This window comes from Sabethes cyaneus, chromosome 3 (assembly GCF_943734655.1).
Source record: "Sabethes cyaneus chromosome 3, idSabCyanKW18_F2, whole genome shotgun sequence".
Lineage (NCBI taxonomy): Eukaryota > Metazoa > Arthropoda > Insecta > Diptera > Culicidae > Sabethes > Sabethes cyaneus.
In genome coordinates this window covers 138,038,385-138,058,067 of record NC_071355.1, presented here as the reverse complement: position 1 = coordinate 138,058,067, position 19,683 = coordinate 138,038,385, and the positions used below count along the sequence as shown (strand labels likewise).

General features: G+C 40.2%; 4 protein-coding genes across 4 annotated transcripts; 3 read left to right on the top strand and 1 right to left on the bottom strand.

Annotated features, from left to right (window-relative positions):
* The first annotated feature begins 1,976 nt into the window (after nt 1–1,976).
* LOC128743194 (DNA-directed RNA polymerases I, II, and III subunit RPABC1) lies at nt 1,977–2,944 on the top strand. Its single transcript, XM_053839722.1, has 2 exons — nt 1,977–2,369; nt 2,431–2,944. The coding sequence occupies exons 1-2, from the start codon at nt 2,224–2,226 to the stop codon at nt 2,915–2,917; spliced, it is 633 nt and encodes a 210-aa protein (XP_053695697.1). The 5' UTR covers nt 1,977–2,223; the 3' UTR covers nt 2,918–2,944.
* Nucleotides 2,945–3,783: 839 nt separating this feature from the next.
* LOC128741405 (60S ribosomal protein L12) lies at nt 3,784–5,373 on the bottom strand. Its single transcript, XM_053837206.1, has 3 exons — nt 5,240–5,373; nt 5,016–5,089; nt 3,784–4,258 (listed from the first exon to the last, which is right to left on the bottom strand). The coding sequence occupies exons 1-3, from the start codon at nt 5,274–5,276 to the stop codon at nt 3,872–3,874; spliced, it is 498 nt and encodes a 165-aa protein (XP_053693181.1). The 5' UTR covers nt 5,277–5,373; the 3' UTR covers nt 3,784–3,871.
* A 3,373-nt stretch (nt 5,374–8,746) lies between these two features.
* On the top strand, nt 8,747–12,409 carry LOC128740189 (uncharacterized). Its single transcript, XM_053835718.1, has one exon. It carries the CDS (start codon nt 8,747–8,749, stop codon nt 12,407–12,409), a length of 3,663 nt encoding a protein of 1,220 aa, XP_053691693.1.
* Nucleotides 12,410–12,767: 358 nt separating this feature from the next.
* On the top strand, nt 12,768–14,303 carry LOC128740188 (uncharacterized). The gene has a single exon (XM_053835717.1). The coding sequence runs from the start codon at nt 12,768–12,770 to the stop codon at nt 14,301–14,303; it is 1,536 nt and encodes a 511-aa protein (XP_053691692.1).
* The last annotated feature ends 5,380 nt before the right edge of the window (nt 14,304–19,683 follow it).

The window sequence follows — 19,683 nt, the reverse complement described above, 5'->3', positions numbered from 1 at the left end:
ATCTTGCAGTTCGGCACTTTCGGTACAGCATCGGCACAGTTCGGCTCGTTTCAAGTCGCCTAACATAAAAACGGCTGTGCCGAGTGACTGACCCCATGCGCGTAACATTTTTTATAAAAATATAAATTGACACAAAAACTAATTACCTGACATTTGTGAGCTAAATTTAAATAAGTTACTGTAACGTAATCATCGGCAGAGCGATCGAGTATGAATATAGGCGAATAAACGCAAAACTAATGAAGCCCATGCGACTCCTACATTTGGCTGTCTGAACTAGGAAAATGATGATCAGTTACAAATTTTCGCTGGACGGATATACAAATCAAAACATTTTTCAATTAAATCTCAGTAAAATGAATATTGCGAACATTGAATTTTCTGCAGCGGGTTAGAAATCTTATTAACCAGCTAGCGCACTGGTGGTTGCAAATGAAATGTGTACTTAGGACAAGTAAATTGAGATCCGGATTTAGTTTAAGTGTGTGTGGTTATGTTTATAGGTTCCAGACCGAAAAATTTAGATCCAGATATATTCATGAAAGTGTTCTATATATTGTTTAAGGTAATTTCAATGATTTTAAGCAAAATTATAACAATATTTCATACAAGGCATGTTGAATCAATGTCCTTATTGTTTAGTATTTATTATGTAATAAAATTATAAATGGTTTTAAATAAAATGCAGGCAAATAAAAATTATAGTAAGTATATATGTTATTTTCTAACCCAACCATAACATTTGATTGATTTCAAAGCGCGCAGTTTTAAAAAAAATTCAAATTCGCTTCTTATGATTTTAGTTTTCTATGTGTTTTGACAGCTCGAAATAAAAATATCATCATTTTTACCGCGGCGCCAACTACTTGTCGAATGAAGCTTTTGTTCACCTATAACTGTATAAGTTACGCATTACGGCTGTGGGTGGGGGTATAAAGGCCCAAACAGAATGCTGCGTCAACGCATCCGTCAGCGTCAATGTGACAGTAAACCCATGGGAAAACTGTCAGAATAACGCTGACGGACGCGTTGACGCAGCATTCTGTTTGGCCCTTAAGAAACAATTGTTACAAATTGTTACGAGAGTGTGGAGGGTTCACGAAAATGGCGTTTTTGGCGTTACGTAATATTTAAACGGTTCCTTAGGTAATCAATGGTAATCAGTATAGAAATACTCTAGAGGTGAGAGATACGCGGAAGCAGCCATATTGGGAGCCAATCGAGCAGCGAGAATTGTCAAAAGGGAGCCAATCGAACAAGCATACTGTTTGCTTAAATGTTTGATTAACAAGTATTGAAATAGTTACGAAATCTACTTAAGCTATTGTCACGAACCTTGAATATTATACTCGGACACAGTATGTATAAAGCTTTGCGATGCATTTCTCATTGATTAAGTTGAAAGATATATCGCTCTATTGTGCAAAATTGATGTAAACAAAACAGAAGCGGATCATGTTGAAAACAATCAAGTTAGAGTGACTATATACAGAGTGGCGACAAGTCATCCCAAATGTATGCAATGCGGTTTTTCCAAGGTTTTTCTTTCTCTTTTCTGCATACGCGTTGGATAGGTCGTCTGCTCGATTGGAATGACACTGACAGATAATTATCATTCCAATTTTGACATTGTCGCCACTCTGTATACAGTCACTCTAGATTACTGGTAATCAGGTAATCAAAAGTAACTTTTTTCGAAGGTGCGTAGTAATCATTGCTGTTGGAAACCCCTTGGCCAAGGGCATGAAGTGTTGCTATTTCTTTCTCATGTAGGAGTGAAGAGAGGAACTTGCAAATGGTTCTCGGCGAGGGGATGCGCTGTGCTATCCCTTGCAATGTATTTGTCAGAGGATAACATCGCGCTTCCAAAACTGTCAACGCTTCCAAAAGTGTCAAATTTCAATGCAGTAACATAGCGAGAGAAAAAAAGAAAAAAGCAAAACATCGAGTTTCTTTGTTCGATGTTGTACTCGCTGCTCTCGTCAATAGAGCATTCCCTTGGTTCTCGGTAGTCGGGGTAGTCGGTAAAGGAGTATTCCCAGCAATTTTTTTGGTACCTGTCAAAATTAACAGTGTGGACAGCCACTTCACCCCAATAGTAAAAAGCGGATGCTTGATGTTCATGGTTGGTCTTGGTAGTTATCTAAACAGTAAACATTTCACAAGTATTTACCAAATTCAACAATTTTCGAGCAAAAATACAAACTTTAATTCGCTATCGGAATGGATGATGACGCCGAAACATATAAATTATGGCGTATACGCAAAACTGTAATGCAGTTGAGCCATGACAGAGGTTATCTTGTAACGCAGGATGAGTTGGATCAGACGCTGGAACAGTTCAAAGAGCAATTTGGAGATAAACCTAGGTAGGTGTAATATATGATTTCGATTAAGTATGATCTTTCATAAAAATTATTTTTGATGCAGTGAAAAGCGCCCAGCTCGCTCCGATTTAATCGTTTTAGTAGCACATAATGACGACCCCACCGATCAGATGTTTGTATTTTTTCCGGATGAGCCAAAAATCGGTATAAAAACTATTAAAACATATTGTACAAGGATGCAGGAAGAAAACATCCATCGTGCTATCGTCGTAGTACAAGCCGGAATGACTCCGTCAGCAAAACAATCATTAGTGGACATGGCCCCAAAGTATATTTTAGAACAGTTTCTTGAGTCTGAGTTGTTGATCAACATTACAGAACATGAGTTAGTTCCAGAGCATGTAGTTATGACTCCGGAAGAGAAGCAAGAATTGCTAGCTCGGTACAAACTAAAAGAAAACATGTTAATGCGAATTCAGGCAGGTGATCCAGTGGCTAGATATTTTGGACTAAAACGTGGCCAAGTGGTTAAAATAATACGACCATCGGAAACGGCTGGACGTTATATCTCCTACAGATTAGTTTGTTGAAAGTGTGTGATTCTGACATAAATAATGAATTGATTATGTGACTAATTTCATTTTTGATGACACTTCAAAGTTATCTTTTTTAATTCTATACAAAAACATTCTTGAACCAGCTTGGATAGAATCCAGGAAAAATGTTATTCGCATCACGCCCGCATTTATATTTATCTTTCCTACACAGTACCGACCAGTCTTATTTATTTTAGTCGATTGTGGAACAAATAATTCGTGCGTAGTTTTTCGCCACTCGCCCATCGTAACCAAATTCGATATTGTCTCACGAATATTACGTACTCAAAAGCATAACATGTGGTACACACAATTTAATAAAAAAAATCAATGAGAAATATGAAAGTTGTGATATTATTGTAAAAAACTACTATCTAAACATAGTTCGCTGAGAAACTGCGCTCCGTACAAATGATTAAGTTTGAAAGCTTTCTCGAAAACTTTTAGTTTCATAAAACAAAAAGATCATAGCAATGGGTGATTTGCTCTCGGAGTTATTCCGATGTTCCTTGGGAAACAGCAAGATGCTTGAAATAATTTTTCAAATTTGCTTCAAATAATTAAAAAAAAATCGTCGAATATGGTCATATCAAATAGTTTGCTACAATTACGATTCATGGTACACAACAGTCGGATCCTTGGTAACACTAGGAATTTGCAGTCTGTATTTATAGGGAACATTTTCAACTGCAACAGTCGCAACAGTAGTATATGTCATGTCGCAAATCAGCAAGCATCAGCACTGGACAAATAAGCGATTGGCCGTCAGTCAAAATCGTTAGAACACTTGGTACACTACAAATTAAAAGAATCTGAGTAACGATTGATTTCGTGGGCAAAATGGGTTACGTTCACTTTACTTCAAAATACGTTTTTTCGTTGGAGTGACAAACTAAACAAATAATGATTTTATTGAATCATTTTTCATATATTTGTCCACAAAAATATTTATTCGGAAGGACACTCAACCGCTCCACTGTTAATGTCGTCGATGACGTCATGTGGCGCGCGACCATCAATTGTGCAACCGACGCTGTGAGCAGTTCCGAGGACTTCCTTACAGGTACCCGAAAGTTCACGAGCCATTGAACGTGGTCGCATTACTCGTGCGATACTGATTACTTCATCAAACGTAATGTTTCCGTTGTGTTTGATGTTTTTCACTTTTTTCCTATCGCGTGGTGGTTCCTTTAGCGCTTTGACGATCAAAGAAGCAGCTGAAGGGACAACGGAAATCTGGGCCTGTCGATTTTGAATGGTCAGACACACAGTGATTTTTAGTCCTTTCCAGTCTCCTGTTGCCTTAGCAATGTCATCACCAATTTTTTTCGGTGACTGTAATGAAAAAGTAATTAAATTTCATAATTAAAGCAGCAGAATTGTTTTGTTTATAATAGAAGTTTAGTTATAAAAGTAGATTGCTCAAACAACTTCGCAAAGATTCAAACGCAAGATGCAATAATTTTTTGGAATGTCAAATTTTTGTAATAGTACAATAGACCATAAAAAAGGGATTTTGTTGCAGTTTGCTAAGTAGTGCGCCAAAGAGTGTAAACGGACGCAGCAAAATTTTAAATGAGAGTGTGTTTGCATTAGACGGTTTGAATACTCAACTTTATTGACGAATTATTGCTGATTGCGAGAAAAGCTTTGCACTTAAGAGTGAGCAACCGCTCATAAATTTGCTATTACCGATTGAATCGTATCAGTTGTCTTCGATGCACTTATTGTTCGAAATATAACGGAATAGTTCGCCAAAGATACCGAAGCGGTTCAATCTAAAATAGCAATTTTAAGGGCGATGGCACTTTTGAATATAAAAAAATATTTCATGCAATCAGCAATATATTAGGTACGCGTTTTATCACACAATGTATTCGATCAACTATATTGTAGTTATTTAATATTCAAGATTTTGAAAATGCTCTTTCTCGTTCGTTCGTGGTTAAATGTTAGCGCTGCTTGCATCTTAAATTGTAACAAGATAAAATTACCAAAACCCAAAAAAACTAACTAGCTCACTGTACATTTAAAGACAGCATAAGTTTCAGGTGTTATTACTTTTTGTAAACAAACTTCATTTCATACTCACCAATCCTAGAGGACCAATCTTGGGCGCAAGGGATGAGGTCGCACCGACTTCTCCACCAACGCATCTTAGATACACTGTAATGTAAAAAATAAACTAGGTATAAGTTCTCCACTAACTGCAGAAAATAAACATTAGCCGCGTTTCTCAGCTCGTAAAAGTAAACGTAAACGTAGAGCGTCAAACTTTCAAATTTACGCGTAAAATCCAAGTTCCTTTACACATACCGTGCTTGATTTCATTGGGGTCGAATTTTGGAGGCATGTTGAAAGTTTTGGATACGGATATTAAATTAAAACTTTCAGTCGGTCAAACAAAAGTGTGTTCGCACGACGATTAACAGCCGGAAAGAGAGATGTCAAACAACTTATTTGACAGACAACGATATGTCAGCAATATTTCCGGTTAATGAACATTAAATACAGAGATGCCAGTTGTCGCGATATTTCTCGTTCATTTCATATCACTTAATGCAAGGGGTTCCCAACAATAATGATTACAACGTGAGATGAATGAATTTTAAACCCTTTAAAACACAGAGAACAGACTACCACACTCAAAATATTCTGCACATGACTAATGTCGAATTTGTTTATTCAATCCGGGTTGAAACTGGATGAATTTTATCTGTCAGATAGGAGCAAATGAACATAAAAAGTTCATCCAGTTCCAATCCGGATTGAATAAACAAATTCGACATAATATTGTGCATCAAGGGGTTTCCAACAGCAATGATTACTACGCGCCTTTGAAAAAAGTTACTTTTGATTACTTTACTGATTACCCCTGATTACTAGTAATCAATCTCTTGTAATTACTATAAATTAATCATGATTACCATTGATTACTTAAGATTATCATTGATTACTCTAGTGATTACCATTGATTATCTAATTAATGCGTAAATGAATACAAAAGTAATCTCTGATTACTACGCACTTCTACACTTTACTGGAAACCCCTTGTAGTGCATTTACTTGATCCAAGGGGTTTCCAGCAAGGTATCAGTGCGTAGTAATCAGAGATTACTTTTGTAATCATTTATGAATTAATTAGGTAATCAAAGGTAATCAGTATAGTAATCAATGATAATCTTAAGTAATCATTTGTAATCATGACTAATTTTTAGTAATCATAAGAGATTGATTACTGGTAATCAGAGGTAATCAGTACAGTAATCAAAAGTAATTTTTTTCTAAGGTGCGTAGTAATCACTGCTGTTGGAAACCCCTTGACTTGATCGATGGATTCCGAGGGGAGTTCGGGCACAGAGAACAGATTAACAGGCTCGAAGGAAGTAATCGATTTTTTGTGTGTAAAATCTGTCGGTAGCGCCCTCCAGAAATAGTTTGCCAAACGCATTAAAAAATATTCATGTACCTCTATCAATATTTCTTTGTGCTGGAGTTACATAGCAGCGATGGCAGCGACATCAAGATTTAGCACAGAGAACAGATTAACAGGCTCGAAGGAAGTAATCGATTTTTTGTGTGTAAAATCTGTTGGTAGCGCCCTCCAGAAATAGTTTGCCAAACGCATCAAAAAATATGCATGTACCTTTATCAATATTTCTTTGTGCTGGAGTTACATAGCAACGATGGCAGCGACATCACCCAAGTAACCAAGAGTTCGAATAATGGTGTCTAACAAGGGTTAAACAGCTTTATGTATATCAATCTATAACTTGCTAAGCAGCGTCACTTTTAAGTAATTAACCGAACTTTCAAGCTGTCTTGGGTTCACTGCATAGAACGCTAAGCAGCTTCGAAATAAACTGTCAAAAACTAAGAAAAAACAAATTTGGCAGCACTTCTATGTTCTATTTTTATACTTCTACCTAACTTCTATATTCGTTGCATTTGCCTGCTGTTGGGTTTGAACCCGGGTGCTCTGCGTTGTAAACCTATACCGATCCACTGCGTCACCTTTGTCGTATACAAGCGATGTGAATTTTGCCAATGAGTTGTTAAGTAAAAGTTCGATTTAGAACTTGCAGCAGCTTTATGCAGCGCGAGTTAATTATAGAACATAAAGTTTGGAACCAGGCAATTAACTGTAGTAGTGAGATACCGACAGCATATGCTACACAACACAATAATGAAGAGCATTACATTCTAATTTATATTTGTAATTAGAAATGTGCGAGGATTAAATTTATTCAGGTGAAATAAAAATTAATCTCCAATGGTTTCAGGTTCTGCTGGTTTGATCACCAGAAATATAAACAAAAAAGCAACACGCAGAACTTGTTAGCAACTAAAGTTACTTCAGAACTTCATGTAGCATCCTAATAGCTTTGAAGTATCTCTGAAGTATTCGCAGCATTTCTTCAAGCATTTAGTTCCACATATACTTGATATACACTACTAATCAGCGTGAAAGTTCCACGGAACTGAATCTGAACTAATTATGAACTTTCGAGTTCGCGTGTCAAGTAATATTCGAACTTTTGGTTGCTTGGGCAAGATTTAGTTTGCCACTTACTGCTCGAGGGGTGCCCTATTGAAGGATTACTCGTAGATTACATAAAAACCTTTTACACACTTTTTGTCAATTACCTGGTAGTCTGTTCTCTGTGGATTTAGTTTGCCACTTACTGCTCGAGGGGTGCTCTATTGAAGGATTACTCGTAGATTACATGAAAACCTTTTACACACTTTTTGTCAATTACCTGGTAGTCTGTTCTCTGTGGTTCGGGTATACTGTTTCAAACGTTCCAAAGGTAAAAAATGCCTGAATTGGCAACGCAGTTCGTAATGTTTTATCGCCATAACTGGCAACACAGGCTCATAGCGTTTCTGTCGCAACCTTGATCGTGACTTCGTGTTTGTTGACGGAAAATTTTACCGTGTACGAGATTTAATAATCGTTGTTTAACGTGCAGCACAGCCCTATGCTGTGTCTTGACACTTTGTTTTTATGCTTTTATTTTCTTGCTGTGTATATTTTGGTTACTGTGTGAAAAACGATTGCTGTACTTCACTTGAAAAAAGACCGTTAATAAGTGCGGAAGTAGATACCAGAAAATACAGTCCATTGTCTTTTTATTGATTCACCACCGAATTCCTGAGCGAACATTTTGGTCCTATCAGCCCGGATAGTGAATTTCGTGTGGATTAGTGTGAACTGATCGTCCGTAAACCGGTGAAGTGAACCGAGTTTAGCAGCAGAAAAGCTAAAAAGTGAACAATCCGCCATAGGGGTAGATTGCCTTTAAGAAAACTCGCCGTTTCATTCCGGTAAACGTTCGAATAAACGAAAAGTGATTTCCGATGCGCTTGCCACGCATTTGACGAAAGTGGTGGTAGAGCCGAAAGCATTTGCGGTGTAGTGAGTGTATTTACGGCAAAGCCGGAAGAGTTTTCGGAAGTGCTGTGTGAAGGCAGCCATTTTGAATTTTTAGCATGCACTGCTAAGTAAAAAACGTAAGCGGAAAAGCAAACGAAATAAAAATCGAAGTGTTGTGTAAAAGTAGCGACACCGACAACCATTTTGAATTGTTAGCGCGTCGCGTCGCATCTGATTTGATTTTCCGTATTGAATGGGAGCCGTACCGCTTGCGGTTTTGAAATTTGATTGGTAGAGTGCGATTTGCTACCGGAAAATACCGAGTGATAAGTGACGACCATCTTGAAGAGGTCGAATAATTGTATTGAAAAGTTGGAAAATTTTTCGGCCCATGAAGAGGTTAATCGGTGTGCAAATACTGAAAGAAGCAAAGTGATACCGTTACTATGTTATTGCGATCGGGAAATTCGAAAAGAAAGATTTTATTTTCGACACCTGTCGGTAGTCTCGCTTCTTCTACGATCGGTTTTTCCAGAGCCGAAACAGTGAAAAGTCCTGAAACGAACAACGTTGTTAGTGATTTCGCAACGACACCAATCATCAGTGTGCGGGCGCAAAAGGAAGAACAGCAAACACGCCAAAAGCAACTCGAAATGGCGGAATCTATTGCTGCGTTGGAGCAGTGTTTGATTGCAGTAAGAGGTAAGGTTGAACGCATTCGACGAGCGATCGAAGCGAGAAACCAGGACCACGGTAAGTTCTCCTATCATGGCCTTAAACTATATGTCGAAACCACGGTCGCTGCCTACAATGAGTACAACTCGTTGCAAAATCGAATTTATATTGCTGACCCTACCAGGCGTGTTGAGTTTGAAAACAAATTTATTGATTTCGAGGAAGTCTACGAGTTTGTTCGAATATCCCTTGCCGAAATGATCCAAGCCCATGAAGATACTCGAAAGGAAATCGTAAAACGTTCGGAATCGGTTGAAGTGCAGTCAATTTATCAACAAGGTGAACTAAGGGCTCAACCGATTGTGCCATCACTGCTTTTACAACAAATGCCGTTGCCAACGTTTGACGGCCGTTACGAAAATTGGCACAAATATAAGGACCGATTCAGGGACATTGTGGATAAATGTACGGGAGATTCGCCAGCTACTAAACTCCATTATCTCGATAAGGCGTTAGTCGGAAAGGCTCAGGGAGCCATAGATCAACAGACTTTAAACGACAACAATTATGAGGGAGCATGGAGGATTTTAACTAAAAGGTTCGAAAATCTGCGCATGGTAGTCCAAGGCCATATTACACAGCTGTTGTCACTGAAGATGATGGCTAGGGAAAGTCATGCAGAGCTAAATGCTTTACTCGATGTTGTAGAAAAACGGTTGGAGTCTCTCGAATTTCATAACCTTAAGATGGAGGACGGGTTGTCTGAAGCAATACTCGTGAACCTGGTCATCTCGAAATTAGATAGTGTCACCCGAAGGGACTGGGAGGCAACGGTGGAACATGGTAAGCTACCTGTTTTTAAGGATACAATAAACTTTCTACGGGAACGCTGTTACATGCTCGAACGTTGTGAGGTATCTGCGAATTCAGCAAGGTCCAGAACTCAAATGAATCAACGAAGTGGTATTCCGAGTACGCTGAGCAAGGTACATGCAGCCACAGTTCAGCAAGCAAATTGTTGTCTCATGTGCAATAAGGAACATTTATTAGATATGTGCGAATCGTTTAAAAGGTTGACCGTAAACAGTCGGTACGCTAAGGCCAAGCTGCTGGGTTTGTGCTTTTTATGTTTAAAACGTGGGCACCGTACAGTCAATTGTAAGATCGATGATAGCAAATGGTGTGAATGCAAGAACAAGCATCACCCCTTGATGCATCTGAAGGATAAAGCTACCAATGCGGAAGCGTCTACTAGCAAGATCGAGATAGACACTTCTGTAGCAAGTTGTACAAGAAGGAATGAAGAGCCACCTACTGTAGCCAAATGTGAAGTTCCTGCCACACCAGCCACTGCTACAAGGCAGGTATTGTTAGCGACCGCAATCGTTGAAGTGATAGATGCTGGTGGCGTGGCGCATAACTGCCGCGCATTGTTGGACTCCGGTGCAATGGCGAATTTTGTTTCCGAGAGAATGTGTGACGTACTGAGTTTGTCCAAGCATCGTGCAAACGTACCAATTGTTGGAGTAAATGGCACAAGGACGACTGTGAAGTTTATGGTAAACGCAACCGTGAAATCTAAGACAACAGATTTTGAGTTTTCTATGGACTATTTAGTGGTGCCTCGAGTTACTGGTGCGCTACCTTCGCTCAAACTCGACTTCAGAAGCTGGCCGATTCCTCCAGATCTGAAATTGGCTGACCCAAAATTCTTCGAACCTAGTCGAATTGATATGCTATTAGGAGCGGAAATATTTTTTGAACTGATGAAAAGGGGTAAAATTCGAATGTCCGCTGAATTACCATTGCTACAAGAGAGCTTCCTTGGATGGCTGATCACCGGACCTGTATGCGGTACTTGGAGCGCTGTGAGCGTTCAGAACTACCATGTAGCTCCCAACAAAGATGATAATGAAGAGTTAAACGAATTGATGAAGCGTTTCTGGATGATTGACCAACAAATGAACGAGCCTCTAGAAATGGATGAATGCGAACGTCACTTCAAATCTACATATACCCGAGGTGGAGACGGAAGATATATTGTTAAACTTCCGTTTCGTAAAAGCGTTGACGAACTTGGAGATTCCAGAGCACAAGCGGAAAGGCGTTTTAAAGCGCTAGAAAACAGATTGGAGAAATGCCCAGAAACGAAGCTAAAATATGTAAACTTCATTCGCGAATACATTGAGCTGGGACACGCAAGAATTTTAAACGACGATGAGAAGAGTACAGTTGGGGCCTATTACCTGCCTCACCACTGTGTATTTAAGCCTGGCAGTTCAACAACTAAACTGCGCGTAGTGTTTGATGCTTCGGCGAAGACAACAACAAATTTATCGTTGAACGATGTGTTGATGCAAGCGCCCACGGCACAAAGCCCGTTATTCGATATCCTATTAAGATTTCGCTTGCACAAGTATGTGTTCTCGACAGATGCTCAGCGCATGTATGAACAAGTGAAAGTAAATGACGCGCACACTAAATACCAGCGATGTGTGTGGCGAGATAAACGGTCGCAGCCATTGATGGACTTAGAATTGCTGCGGGTAACATACGGAGTAGGGCCTTCTGCATTCTTGGCGACAAGGTCCCTGGTTCAGTTGGCTCATGACGAACGAGATAGTTTTCCGGAGGCAAGCGAGGCTGTGCTAAAATGTTTCTACGTCAATGATGCCCTCGTGGGTGCGAATACATTGAAGGAAGCGAAGAAACTTCGTGAAGATATTGAAAGGCTGTTAGAGAGAGGAGGGTTTAAGTTGCACAAATGGTGTGCGAATAATCCCAGGATTTTTGAAGGTGTACCGCTAGAAAACCGTGAGAAGCACCTTTCCATTGAGGACGTAGATGTCAACGGAGTGATTAAAACGTTGGGACTCCTATGGGATCCTGGGAATGACGACTTTCTTTTCCGAGTCAGTAATGTGCCGTCTTTTCCAACAAAGCGTCAAGTGTTGAGCGAAATAGCGAAATTGTTCGACCCTCTCGGTATTTTGAGTCCGATTGTAGTGCTGGCTAAGTTAATAATGCAGCGGTTATGGCAGAAAGAGCTTGATTGGGATGACGCAATTCCCGCTGAAGAACTTGAAACCTGGAGGAAGTTAAGGAGTGAATTGTGTGAAATCAATAATATGAGGATTCCGAGATGTGTCGCAGTCGCAGACCCAGTCACGTTTGAGTTACATGGATTCTCAGATGCGTCCCAACGAGCCTACGGATGCTGTATTTACTTACTTAGCGTGAACGCCGGCGGAGCCGTTGATGTGAAACTGATTTGCGGCAAGTCGAGGGTTGCGCCGTTGAAGGAGTTGAACCGAGAAGAGAAGGAAGATACGCCGCCATCGGAGATGATGATTCCGAGACTTGAGCTCTGTGCAGCAGATTTGTTGGCAGGACAACTTAAAACAGTGCGCGAAGCCTTGGAATTCAACGTTTAACGTGTAGTTCCAAGGTCCGATTCAAAAATAGTGTTGTTGGCTGAAGAATCCGAACTCTAATTTAACGGTGTTTGTGCGTAACCGTGTCGAGAAAATTAAAAAATCGCTCCCGGACGTTGAATGGATGCATGTTGGCACAAAGGACAATCCTGCGGACCTTGTATCCAGGAGTGTTCAACCAGTGGAATTAATGAAAAGTGAACTGTGGTGGAACGGCCCTGTATTTTTGAAATCCCCGGAGACAAGGCTCGAACGACAATTCTCTGAAGAAGAAGAGAAAAAGACAGACAGTGATTGTGTGCTGAATGTTTCAGCGGAGACTGTTGCTGTTGTGACGCGAGACTGCCGGTTATATGAAATGATTCAGAACTGTAGTGATTTCCGAAAAATCCAGAGAGTGTTTGGATATGTGAACCGTTTCATTCACAATTGTAGTGTGAAACGACTTGGTGCTGAGCGTAGAAGAAGTAATCTGGCTAGTAGTGATTACCGTGACTCATTGGTGACAATGGTGAAGATCGTGCAACATGTGATGTATAATGAGGAGATCAAGGACATTCGGCGAGGTAGACGCGTGAGAGGTAAACTATGCAATCTTAATCCCATCTTGGACGAGAAAGAAAGTGTGCTTCGGGTTGGAGGTCGGATTAGGTATTCTGATTTGCCGTGGGACCAGAAGCATCCCATGATCCTGCCGGAAAAGAATCATTTCACTGACTTGCTGGTTGATACGATCCATCGAGAGCAACTGCACATTGGGTTAAACGGTTTGCTTGCGAAGATTCGACAACAGTTTTGGCCTGTAAACGCAAGGCGTACTATCAATCGTGTATTGAGAAAGTGTGTAAAGTGTTTCCGTGCAAAACCAAGGGATGTCGTACAATACATGGGAGATTTGCCTAGTGCACGCGTTACTGCTGCTGAACCATTTTCGCGAACTGGCGTTGACTACGCTGGACCGTTTCTTCTGAAGCAAAGCCGCTTCAAGGCACCTACGAAGGCGTTTGTGTGTGTTTTTGTGTGCTTTTGCACCAAGGCGATTCACCTAGAACTGGTAGGTTCTTTGACGACGGACGGTTTTTTAGGAGCATTGCATCGTTTTGTCAGTCGCAGAGGCAATGTCGCCGAGATACAATCAGACAACGGAACAAACTTCGTTGGGGCTGAGCGTCAGTTAAGGGAATTGCGAAATTTGTTCGAATCGCAAACGATGGAGAATAAGAAGTTGGATTTCTGCCAGTCTCGTGGTATCATGTGGAAATTTATACCACCACGGGCACCTCATCAGGGAGGTCTCTGGGAGGCCGGAGTTAAGTCCTTGAAGAACCACTTGGGTAAAGTCCTCAATGAGTCACATCTGACGTATGAAGAAATGTGTACCTTGTTATGCCAAATTGAGGCGATTCTCAATTCGCGCCCGATAATTCAGCAGAGCGATGATCCCAAAGACTATCGAGCCTTGAGTCCAGGGCATTTCCTAGTAGGACATGAGTTAACAGCGATAGCAGAGCCGTTTTACGACGGTCTAAAGGAGTCGACGTTGTCCCGATACCAATTAATTCAGAGGAGAAAGCAAGCGTTTTGGCGTCGTTGGTCTGCAGAGTACTTGACTAGTCTACAGAAACGGAGCAAGTGGTTCAAGGATCCCACTTTGTTGCGTAATGGTTTGTTAGTTGTGTTGAAAGAGGATAACATACCTTCACAGATGTGGAAGCTGGGGCGCATAATTCAAACACATCCCGGTAAAGACGGCATCATACGGGTGGTAACCGTGCGAACAATTGATGGTATCTACAAGCGAGCAACGACGAAGATAGCTGTATTGCCGATAGAGGACGAAACTGTTAGCGAGCTAGTTGGATCGAGCCATTCGGCTCCCGGGGGAGAATGTTGACGGAAAATTTTACCGTGTACGAGATTTAATAATCGTTGTTTAACGTGCAGCACAGCCCTATGCTGTGTCTTGACACTTTGTTTTTATGCTTTTATTTTCTTGCTGTGTGTATTTTGGTTACTGTGTGAAAAACGATTGCTGTACTTCACTTGAAAGAAGACCGTTAATAAGTGCGGTTGTGGAAGTAGATACCAGAAAATACAGTCCATTGTCTTTTTATTGATTCACCACCGAATTCCTGAGCGAACAGTGTTAATCATACAAAAGCATTAAAAAAATTGTTTTCGAATACGAACGTTATTGCTTGTTTGGATAATGAAGGATAAACTACACTTTATTCACTATGAAATTTCGGCAAACCGGCGTTGAAAATACAAATTCATTTCATGCTGAATTTCATTCCGTTTCTTCTGATAGAACGGTAATTCCTAGGTTTATTTACTTTGCTCGATTGGTTCCAATAATGCAACAGCGATGATGACACAATTTGACATTTTATCTGTCAAAAGCTGAAAACGACCCTTTTCACGACCGTTCAGAAACACGACTGTTTCAACCGTCGTGTCCAGTTTCCAGTAAGGGAATGCGCACACAATAGTAAATTTCCATATGAAATCCCCTTGGAAATGATATCATGAGCCGCATGTAAACACAATCCTCCCAAAAATACACATAAAAATTATACGCGTATGAATAGTATGTGCAATTATACACATAAAAATTATACGCATATGAATAGCACAGAGAACAGATTAACAGGCTCGAAGGAAGTAATCGATTTTTTGTGTGTAAAATCTGTCGGTAGCGCCCTCTAGAAATAGTTTGCCAAACGCATTAAAAAATATTCATGTACCTTTATCAATATTTCTTTGTGCTGGAGTTACATAGCAGCGATGGCAGCAACATCAAGATTTAGTTTGCCACTTACTGCTCGAGGGGTGCTCTATTGCAGGATTACACGTAGATTACATAAAAACCTTTTACACACTTTTTGTCAATTACCTGGTAGTCGGTTCTCTGTGGTACAAGTACCAGCGAGCCATACGCCCTGGCGGGTGTTGTGGGTTCGAATCCGGTTATAATCTCTGATTATAGCTTGGTTCGACCCATGCACCTTCCAGCATTGGATAAAAGGTATAAGAGTCACAACGAAAACTTGTTAAGCGTAGCTACATATTCCCCCCCTTACCTTTCGACTCTTTTCCCTCCATTTTCCAAAAAACAAATTTCATTACTTTCCCCTACCGTCTCTTCATCAATTGTAGATCCACCGTTTCAAAAAAAAATAAATACTTTTTACGTGATTTATGTTTGTGAATGTGTTAGTTTTAAGTCTTGCGTGTATATCTGTTCTTATTCAATATCGAGGTTTTTTTCAAATTTTTGACGTAGGACTACGTCTTACGGCAAGTTTTGAGATAGGGTGTCATTCCAAAAAATCGAAAAATGCGAGCGTCACGAAAAATGAAAGGTTTTGAGCGCTAATAGCTCGGCGGTTTTCCGATCGATTTTCAATATTCTTACACCAATCGATCGGAAAATCTTCTAAGAATTGACCAAAATGAAAAAAAGTATGGATTCTTCATGTTGAACTATTGAAAAATTGAAAATAATGAACCTATGTTTTACCAGAATTCTCGCTTCGTGATTGGTTGGAAGATTCTTTACGATGATCTAAACCTATACCAATTTGATATCTGTGCTTGGGAAGTAAGCCAAAACAAGTGATCAAGTTACCTCATTTCAACAAGATTTCTTAACACCGCGGTTCAACCTAGAACATTTTGAAGTCCTTGCTTGGGAAGTACGCCAGAGAGAGTAACAAAGCCCCCTCGTGCCAACAGATTTCTTACGAACGCGATTAAACCTAGTCCAATTTGAAGTCTGTGTTAGGGAAGTGTGCCAGAAAAAATGACACAAGTTCGTTGTCCCAACAGATCGCAAATTCTTTACTGCGAGACGATTAAACCTCGGCGAACTTGATATCTGTGTTGGAAAAATGTGCTACAGCTGTAGTGTTCGGTTATAATACGACTCTGTATGAATACGCATGCTTGCCGTTTCATTAGAAGTGTAGTGGAAAGATGTGCTGTTGATAAAATAGGATTGAATTGGTAAACTCCCTTCAACGTGGGAAACCATGGATAATAAAAACAATCTTTAATTTCAGTAAGGTAGCAGGAAAGCAATAGTTTGTGTTCTTGTAATTTGTTAAATTGTATTCAAATGCACAATCTTTTGAGAATTGAACGTATGCAATGTTACTACTTTGATAAATGTTACATACAACGCATGTAGCATGTATATATGTTGCATATAGCATTTATACATGAAGAATCGAATGATTACAAGCATGAATACATGCCACTATCACTACAAAGAGACTTACGTAGTTCTGCGTCACCTATATATGCGGTCGTGTCTTGTACACAACCCCTCTGATTTTTTCCTTGAACGACAGTCAATTTTTTTTCTCAGGCAATTCAAAATTACGAGTACAAAAAAAAGCATAAATTAATGTTGAAAGGTGAATACCGAACCCATTATAAATAGTATAAGAAACTACTTGTATTATTACGTAACATTAAATAAATGAATTTATTATTATTATTTATCAAAAAATACTGTGTTCAGTAGCCTGAAGTTGGTGTCCGCGAATATTGGTGTTATTTATTTGAATTTAGTTTTTGTTGAATTATTGATTTGTCGCATGCAATAGTTTTTTTGTTCAGTTAAGTTTAGTATTAGTTTAGGATCAAAAAAATTAAATAAAAATATCAAAAAATCTGCATGCAACATTTACCATAAAAGTACCATTAAATTAGTTTTGCTCGGGACAGCAACTTAATATTGTTAGCCCGCCGCAAGAACTGTCATCGAGTTGCTGAGTCATCGGGAGGGATCACGAACACCAATGACCGCGGCGGCGTCGTTCCGTTAGTTATTGTAGAACCGCGTTTCAGTGATTGACCCGCTAAGTTGGATCCGTAGATCCGTTGCACGATCCGCCAGAAGACTACACGATTCCTGGCCGGATCAGTCGATTGGGGTGAAGTGTAGTACAAGTGTGAACGTTTCGAAAGCCCAGCTCCAAGGAAAACAGTACAGTGTACCGCGAGTGCGACAAAATGTCGGTGGCATCCGTTTTGGACGCTAACATTGATGAATAGAGGGGACTGTTGCTTGAATAATCGCCCCGACACCTAAAACGTTAAACCCCAATCGACAGTGCAAAGTCGCTCGCGAAGAAAATATAAAGTGCGCACTCCCACTCCCGGACCTGAAACGCTAGGCCACCCGTTAAACGGCCGATTTGGCGCCCTAGATACAGCTTGCAAGTGCCGTCAGTGCCCGTGCCCGCTCAGTGTCAGTACCAGTGCCCGTCGTTAGACCCGTTCCCGTCGTTCTTGCCGTCGTGATTACCAGTTCCCGTTCCAGTCGGTCCCGTTCCTGGTTCCTGCCTGCAAGTCGACCACCGTTCGTCCCGGCTGCAACGAAACCGAACAGTGATAATGAAATAAAAGAAAAAAGTGCCAACAAGTAAGAGTCTACTGCATTCAAGATAATCCCCCAGTTCTATTAAAAGAAATAAAATAATGTATGGTCTGCCTAACCAAGCTGTTTTATGACATCAAAAATGGTTATGAAAGTTCATTAGGTTCATGTGTTTTTTACTTATTCGTTTCGCACATACCCAGTGACCAGACGTACAAAAGGGTTGAAAGTTTGCCCAAGAAAGATCTCCAGGAGACCCCGTGAAACGACCCTGTAAAGTTGGTGAGTATAGTGTGGCCCCACCACCACCAAGACCGTTCGTAACAATCTTTGAGAATTACTATAAAAATTAATATTATTTTTCTATGCACTACATATCCTTGAGCCACTTTTCACTTTAATAAACGGGACATCTTTATCGCCAATTACACAAAAACGGATCCACTCCCAACGAATTTTATTTTTTTTAGGAAATGCATTAAAGCTCAAATCACTGTTAGTATTCGTATAGTTTTTGCAGTTGAATGCTTTGCATTTCATGTTGTTGTTTACCAGCTGAGAGCCGGGGTGGCTCTTGCCGTATCAAGAATTACTCTCCATTGTACTCGACCCTGGGATTCTCGTCGCCAATTCGTTGCGTGTCTCGACACACGCAAGTCGACTTCAACCTGGTCGAGTCATCTAGCCCGTTGGGTCTCTCTACTCCTGGTGCCGGTGGGATTCTTGAAGAGAAAGAATTTCACTGTACAGTCGTCTAGTATCCTTGCGACGCGGCCGACCTATCGAAGTCTTCTAACTTTCACCAGGTGTACGATGGGAAACTCTACAAGCAGTGCCTGTAGCTCGTGATTCACACGCCTCCGCCACTCTCCGCTTTCTGTTTGTACTCCGCCAAAAATAGTCCGCAACACCTTTCATTCAAATACGGCAAGTGCACATATCTCGGGTACTTTTTCATTTCGACGTATCTGCAAATGAGAGATTCTCTTCGTGTTTCCTCTCTTCCGCTTTTTGCGGGGATACTAATGCATTGAAAAGAAAATTTTCAAAATATTTGGCTAGCTAGTGACTTCGGCAACCGATTCATGCAAAGCTGATGTGTTAAAATGCATTAGTATCGCTATAAACAGGGGAAGAGAGGAGGCACGAAGAGAATCTCTCATTTGCAGATACGTCGAAATGAAAAAGTACCCGAGATATGTCTTCTGTAAGCAAAGTTAGTGTCTCAACTCAAGTCGGTAGGACTACCGGTTTGATTAGCGTTTTGTGCGGCGACGTATGCTGCTTGATCGAAGTGTCTTGCGGAGGGAAAAGTAGGTTTTGCATTTCATTTTTGCAATTTTAGCAAGCTGTTAGCTTATCAACACACCACAGTACAGTACATAATGCAAAAGCTGTAGCTATGTATGCTAGCTTGGTACTTTCGTGATTTCCAGCAACACTTTTGTACTTCTCTGGTGAAATTTGTTTCTACAAATGGATGCTTGAAATCAACCAATCAGGAAGTTGTCCCTTTTTGATAGTAAATTGTTTTTTGCCGTAGGACTACGTCTTTCAGGAAGGTAGCTGGTATAGGGGGTAATTCCAAAAAATCTTTCTCGAAAAGTGGTCAGGTTTTGAACGCTAATAGCTTAGTGGTTTCCCGATCGATTTTCAATATTCTTACACCAATCGAATGGAAAATTTTCTAAAAATTGGCCCAAATGAAGAAAAGTATGGATTCTTGATGTGAATTATTGAAAAATTGAAAATAATGAACCTATGTTTTACCAGCATTCTCGCTTCGTGATTGGTTGTTGGAAATGAAGTCATCAAAGTGGAAATGCGTTTTCACGCTTCGGCTTATAATTCAGTCAATTTATAGATTTCCAAGACATTTACACCA

Excerpts from the sequence above, each read along its gene's own strand:
- LOC128743194 (XM_053839722.1), top strand. The coding sequence starts at position 2,224 with ATGGATGATGACGCCGAAACATATAAATTATGGCGTATACGCAAAACT. Across the intron at positions 2,370-2,430 it reads CAATTTGGAGATAAACCTAG|TGAAAAGCGCCCAGCTCGCT; the intron begins GTAGGTGTAATA and ends TTTTTGATGCAG.
- LOC128741405 (XM_053837206.1), bottom strand. The coding sequence starts at position 5,276 with ATGCCTCCAAAATTCGACCCCAATGAAATCAAGCACG. Across the intron at positions 5,090-5,239 it reads CCCCAATGAAATCAAGCACG|TGTATCTAAGATGCGTTGGT; the intron begins GTATGTGTAAAG and ends TTTACATTACAG. Across the intron at positions 4,259-5,015 it reads AGATTGGTCCTCTAGGATTG|TCACCGAAAAAAATTGGTGA; the intron begins GTGAGTATGAAA and ends TTTTCATTACAG.
- LOC128740189 (XM_053835718.1), top strand. The coding sequence starts at position 8,747 with ATGTTATTGCGATCGGGAAATTCGAAAAGAAAGATTTTATTTTCGACA.
- LOC128740188 (XM_053835717.1), top strand. The coding sequence starts at position 12,768 with ATGATTCAGAACTGTAGTGATTTCCGAAAAATCCAGAGAGTGTTTGGA.